This window comes from Chinchilla lanigera, unplaced genomic scaffold (genome assembly GCF_000276665.1).
Source record: "Chinchilla lanigera isolate Chin_1 unplaced genomic scaffold, ChiLan1.0 scaffold00105, whole genome shotgun sequence".
Classification (NCBI taxonomy): Eukaryota; Metazoa; Chordata; class Mammalia; order Rodentia; family Chinchillidae; genus Chinchilla; species Chinchilla lanigera.
The window spans coordinates 771,071-777,341 of record NW_004955506.1 but is presented as its reverse complement, the minus strand read 5'-3'; the positions used below and the strand labels follow the sequence as shown (position 1 = coordinate 777,341).

At 50.2% G+C, this 6,271-nt stretch overlaps 1 protein-coding gene across 1 annotated transcript; it reads left to right on the top strand.

Annotated features, from left to right (window-relative positions):
- The first annotated feature begins 2,186 nt into the window (after positions 1 to 2,186).
- Positions 2,187 to 4,214, top strand: Tex19 (testis expressed 19). The gene is made up of 2 exons (XM_005407204.1): positions 2,187 to 2,276; positions 2,578 to 4,214. The coding sequence occupies exon 2, from the start codon at positions 2,878 to 2,880 to the stop codon at positions 3,940 to 3,942; it is 1,065 nt and encodes a 354-aa protein (XP_005407261.1). The 5' UTR covers positions 2,187 to 2,276; positions 2,578 to 2,877; the 3' UTR covers positions 3,943 to 4,214.
- The last annotated feature ends 2,057 nt before the right edge of the window (positions 4,215 to 6,271 follow it).

The following is a 6,271-nucleotide window of genomic DNA, read 5'->3' as shown; positions in this document are numbered from 1 at the left end:
CGTGAGTTCGGTTCCCGGTACCAGAGAAAAAGCCAAAAAAAAAAAAAAAAAAGAAAACAATCCAATTTAAAAATGAGCAGGAGACCTGATCAAACACTTCACCAAAGAAGATGCACCAGAGTAAACACACAAACAAGCACACAAAAGATGCTAACTTCTGTAGTTGGAACATCTCTGTATGCCACCTCTGGGTCCTGATGTTGAAATCCCAACCCCTGAATTGTTAGTGTTATGAGGTGGGGCCTTTGGTAGGTGATTAAATCATGAGGATTATGCCATCATAAATGGGATTAGTGCCCTTCTAGTTCTTTCTTTTCTGAAGTACAGGGAACAGGGTATACTCCCAACCCAAGAGCCTTTGTAAAAGACACCCATAGCAATCTCTTGCCTTTCAGCCACAAGAGGTAGTGGTGAAAGACAGCTAAGAAGCAGCTCTGACCAGAAGCTGACTCAGCCCAAGCCTTGACCTGGGATTTTCCCGACCCTAGAACTGTGACAAATAGATTTTCCTTTATGCCATTTCTGCTATAGCTGCCCTAATGGACTAAAGCAGCATTATGTGTCATTAAGGGACTGCAAATTAAAACTAGATACCACCATAACTCCTACAATGAGCAAATCCAAAATGCCGGCAACACTGAATGTCAGCAAAGATGTGGAACAGGAGTCTCCCATGCTGCTGGTAGGAATGCAAACCAGTGCCACTTTGCCACTTTGAAGGACAGGTTGGCAGTTTCTTACAAAACTAAACGCTTTCTTACCAGTAGCACTCCTTTGTGCTTATCCAATGAGATGAAAACTTACATTCACAAAGCTTGAGCAGAAATGTTCATAGCAGCTTTGGTCATAATTACCGAAACCTGGAAGCGACAACCATGTTCTCCAGCAAGTGAATGATAAAGGTAGTATGTTCACTCAACAAAAGATTATGCTGCACTTAAAAACACTAAACCAGGAGTGGTGGCTCACACCTGGAATCCCAGCACTCAGGAGGCTGAGGCAGGAGGATCACCGTAAGTACACAGCTAATCTCGGCTACATAGTGAGTTCAAGACTACCCTGCACTACAAAGGAATAGCCTATTTAAAAAAAAAAAAAAAAAGGGTGGGGATGTAGCTTAGTGGCACAAGTGCCTGCCTAACAAGCGCAAGGTCCTGAGTTTGATTCCTGGTACTAACCCCCCCCCACACACACACAATGAATAAATGAATGAATGAATGAATGAATGAATGAATAAATGGAACTATCAAGCTATTAAGAGGCCATGGAGAAAACTTACCAGCATATAAAAAAGCAAAAGAAATTGAAAAGTTTGCATAATATAAAGACTAGCCAGACATGGTGGCACACACTTGTAATACCAGTACTTGGGAGGCTGAGGCAGGAGGATCATCACAAGTTCAAAGCCAGCCTGGGTTACATAGTGAGTGCAAGGCCAGTCTGAACTAGGTATGGAGACTGTCTCAGAGCAAAAACAGCAACAACGAAACCAAGGGGGCAGGAGATTAGTCCGAGGCACGAGATCAGGCGGTAGCCAGGGTTGCGGAAGGGATGCGCAGGTGGAGCGCAAGGATTTCAGCCAGTGAAACTGTTCAGTATGACACGGTGGTAGTGAGTCCGTGTCATCATATAGGTGTCCAGACCCATAAGATGGCCAACACCACAACAGTGCAGACATAAACCCTGGGAGCAGCTCCGATTATAATAAATGAACCACTCTGTTGCAGCATCCATAACGGGCCAGTGTGTGCAGGGATGCAAGATGCATGGCATTCTGCTTTCTGCTCACCCTTGCTGTGAACCCCCAACGACTCCAAGAATGAAGTCCAAAGTACATACCAAAGTATTCATCTAAAAGTATTTAAAGGGCGAAGAGATGAAACACAAAGGGCAAAATGTGTTTTAAATATAGTTAACAGACAACAGATTAGATTATAAAAGTTAAAAAAAACTTTATTGGAAAGATAGGAAGAAGGCACGTAATTTGAAAATCCCAGAAAAAACGGGATCTGGACGTTGGGTGTGGCGAAGCACAGTGGCCACGCCCATGGAGCGGCTGGCTGCCTCTGGCCAGAAGAGTAGCCCGCCTAGGGGAGCGCCACAGCTCCTGCCCGTTGCATGTGGTCAGCACTTCCTCTTCCTGAAGTCAGGGCTCATGGGAGATATGCAAATATTCCCAGGGAACCCTGGGAGTCCTTTAAAAGCCGAGGTGGGCGGGTCCACTTCGCTGGTTCCTGGGAGCTGAGGCTGGAGGCCTGAGACTCAAGGCTTGGAAGGTACGGGGTGCCTGGGGCCCAGCTGAAGCCCAAGGGGAGCAGGTCCCTCAGCCCTCGGGGGCACTTGGGGCAGGGAGCGTTGTCGCTCCCGCTTCCGGGTCCCGAGCCCCACAAGCTGGACTGTCGCTCTGAGGGGGTCGGGGTGTTCGGCAAGGTTGAGGCTTGGCCAAGGGACCCCTGATACCGTGGTTCAAGTTGAGTAGGACCAACCAATGAGCCTGAAGCCCCACACTCCTTAACCCGGCGCCCCAGGAGCCGGTCCATCAGGGGGCGCCTAACCCTATTTCTTTTGCCTTCCCAGAGACTGGAGCAGTGCTCAGCTAGAGAAGTTTCTAGAAGCTCAGACTCGCCAACCTAGGCAGGTTCGCATTCAATTGGGACCTAGTTCCTCGGCCCTACTCCCAAGTTTCTGAACAAGAACCGCCTTCCTCTGCCTGGCAAGTGCAAGGTCGTGAGTTCGGTTCCCGGTACCGGAGAAAAACCAAGAAAAAAGAGAACCGCCTTCCTGCTCCTGCCCGTCTTGCTCCCCTGCCCCCACCAGCACCTCCCTGGTCCTAGTAAGTGCAGTCCCCGCCAAGCGCCCAGAAGCAGCAACGTGGCCATGTGCCCCCCGGTGGTCCTGCGCCTGAGCAGAGAGGGCATGTCCTACCTCTACGCTTCCTGGCTGTATGAGCTGCAGCATGGAGGCCCGCTGGAGGTCTGCTTCACCTGCTTCAAGGTTGCCTTCCTGGACTTCAAAGACACGCTGGAGTCGGAAGACTGGGAGGATGAAGACTGGGACCCCATGGAGCTGGATGAGGCAGAGAATGAGCAAACAGCAGCCCTAGGGCTGGGGTATGGCTGGGGGCCCTGGGCCGGCTGGGGGCCCTGGGCCGGCTGGTGGCCCTGGGCCAGCTGGGGGCCCTGGGCCCTGGTACCAGCCTTAGAGTGGCCAGAGGAAGAATACCTGGATGACCCCATGGTGCCCACTGAACTGGAGCCTCAAAGCATAGTGCCTCTCAGCCTGGATTCTGAGCATGGTGACTGGACCCAGGCCCTTCCCTGGAGGTTTGAGGGACTTCCTGCCTGTGCTCACTGGCCAAGATCCCCTCCTCCGCAGATGTTCCCCCGTGTGAACCTGGCTCCTGTGGAGCCCATGGTGCTGGAGCTGGGCACCATGTGGCCAGTGGAGCTGGAGGAGGCTGAGGCCTGGTTGCTGGGCCTGCAGGTCTTCTGTGTGGTGGGCTACCAAGATACCACCATCTACCTTCGGAAGATGACTCCAGATCAGGCCCTGAGGAGCATGGGCCAGCGCTGGAAAGTGCTGCTGGAGCCGGCTGAAGTGTGGGTGCTGAAGCTCCAGGAAGCACCCCAACTGCATGACCTGCTCCGGTGCCAGCTGAGCATCCTGGAGAAAACACAGCACAGTGAGCAGGAGGAGCTTTTCCCTGCATATGCGATCCTGCAGAAGAAAGGCTTCACCATTGTGTCCTACTCACCCTGGAGTGTGAGTGAGGGACACTCAGCCTCTGCTTCATGGTTCCCCACCTGGAGCCAGGACCCTGGACCAGTGGAGACTACGAGCCATGTTCCCAGGGGCTCTGTAGAGAGCCTGTCTGTCATGGAAGTCTTGGCCCTGGGGGAGCTGTCCTGCTTACAGCCTTTTGTCCCTGAGCCGGAGAACTGAGGAACTGAGTGTGGGAACTGGACTGACTGCTGGACTAGGAATTGGACTTGTTGGGTAGGGGGGCTCACCTGTGTTCAATACCAGGCGACTGTCATATAGTTCAGAGCATCATATGGACCTGGACTTGCGGAGGTGGAAGGCTGTGTGGTGTGTGACTTGAGAGTAATCACAGCACCATGCTCTGGCCTTGGCAAAGGACCTTGCGTGGATGACACGACCAAGGAATACATGAGTGATCTAGATGTGTCCTATTATTTGATGGGGTGGTCTCTGGGGTGGTCTCTGAGGTGCTCAGCATCTGGGGTGTCTGCTCTGCTGTGGGAGGAAACCTGCTTTCCAATGTTGGCTTTATGCAGTTTTACTGTTTAACCCCTGTTCCATTTTATATTTTTTAGTTAAATAAAGTTTTATGAGCTTTTCACTGAGTCCTTGTGAGGCCCCTTGGTGCGTCGTAGGACTGTCCTCACAAGTGTCCTCTGGAGTCTGAAATCCCAGCAGGTGGTAGGAGCAGGGGGCCATGTTGGGAGTTTGTGTCACAGAGGTTATTCAGTCACACATGCATGGATCTGCTCAAAGCCAGCAAGGGTCCATGAGTTTTTAACATCACTTCTCACCAAACACAGACGAATACAAATGTGTGTCCCAGATTAAAAAAAAAAAACCTATAGGTTTTTTTTTAAAGGATGTTAATGTCTGAGAGACAGCGGTGCACATTTCAGCACCTGTGCTCTGCAGAAAAGGTACTGGGGCAAGTTTTCAGGGGTGGGATATGGGGAGGATTCAGGTGACAGCTGTGTCCCTCCTGCTGGTAATCTGGAGGTTTCCATGTTCCTTAGAGTAGACTCTAGCTGCATAGCCCTCTGTGGTTCAAAGGTAGCTAGACGTGTTATGTACGTGTAACAGCTCCACACAAGGAATGCCAACATTATGTAGTGCAAACATGTACCGAAAAGGGGGGGGGTCTAGTTATTGGGGGAGGAGGGGGAGGGACAGAAGGGAAAGGGGATGAAAAAAGGAATTAAGGTGTGTTGCCAGGCATGGTGGTGCACACCTATAATCCCAGCACTCATTAGGCTGAGGCAGGAGGATTGCTTTGAATTCAAGGCCAACCTGGGCTACATAGAGTGTTCAAGTTCAGCCTCAAATACACAATGAGACCCTGTCTCAAAAAAACAAAACAAGAAAGTATTATGTACGTGTATCAACTTCCCACTAGGAATGTAAACATGATATACTCCACACATGTAGTAGTAAACTAAAATAAAAAACAAAACAAAAGACAGACCAGGCTTCTTCCAGGGGAGCAGAAAGACTGCAGCCTGGATGTTTTTGCTGTTTTCTTTTTGTTAGGGGTAAGAATCAGAGCCTTCACACTGAGCTATATCACCAGCCCTTGCCTTAGTTTTCTAAAATTTGAGACAGGCTTTTGCTAAGTTGCCCAGGCTGGGCTCCAACTTGTGATCCTCTTGCCTCAGCCTTCCAGAGTACTAGATGACTGGAGTTTGCTGTCTACCCTGGCTCCTTTCACTGACATTTGAGGTCTGTATCTTCACATACCTTTAGAACTGAGTCTAGAACAAAGGTCTCTGGGTTTCTGATGCCGTTGAAGTGGAAAAAGGCCTCCACACACAGTTGTTCAGAACAGTTACTGTCAGGCACCCACGAAGCTCTGCCAACTTCAGGGATGGGAAGCCTGTGCCCAAATGTGTACCCAGCTTTTCTCCCAACAGACTTGGCCTGGCGTCTCTGTGACCCCTCCTCTCCCCGCTCCTAGTTAGGCAGTCCATCTGTCACTGTCCAGCAGACCCTTGTGTGGGGTATATCTTTTTAAATGCTCCAGCTGCTGTGTGCTGCTGCAGGAGTCCCCAGTGTGCCAAGGTTTGGCAGGACACCCCACACACAGGTAAGAGCTCAGATGAGAAGGGACTGCCCACCCCCACACCCTTGCAGGTACTCAGGAGCCCAGCTCTGTCCCAGAGACAGTGCTGCTTCCTCAGCTCCTCTCATATGACAGGGGGACAAAGCAATTCTAAAATTTATGGTGGCTCTATGTGGTAGTACATGCTTATACTCCCAGCACTTGGAAGGCTGAGTCAGGAGGATTGCCACAAATTGAAGGCTAGCCTGTGCTGTATAGTAAGTTCAAGGCCAGCCTAAACTACATAGCAAGAGACCCTATCTCCAAAAAATAAAATAAAGTTTATGATGAAGATGCCAGAAGAGCAAATGTATTTCCATAAACTAAACATGGATATCATGTGACCCACAGTTCTACTGGGTTATACACTCCAAAGGTGAACATGTGCTTACAACAGCACTGTTGTAATGA

Coding starts and splice junctions, on each gene's coding strand:
- Tex19 (XM_005407204.1), top strand. CDS start 2,878: ATGTGCCCCCCGGTGGTCCTGCGCCTGAGCAGAGAGGGCATGTCCTAC.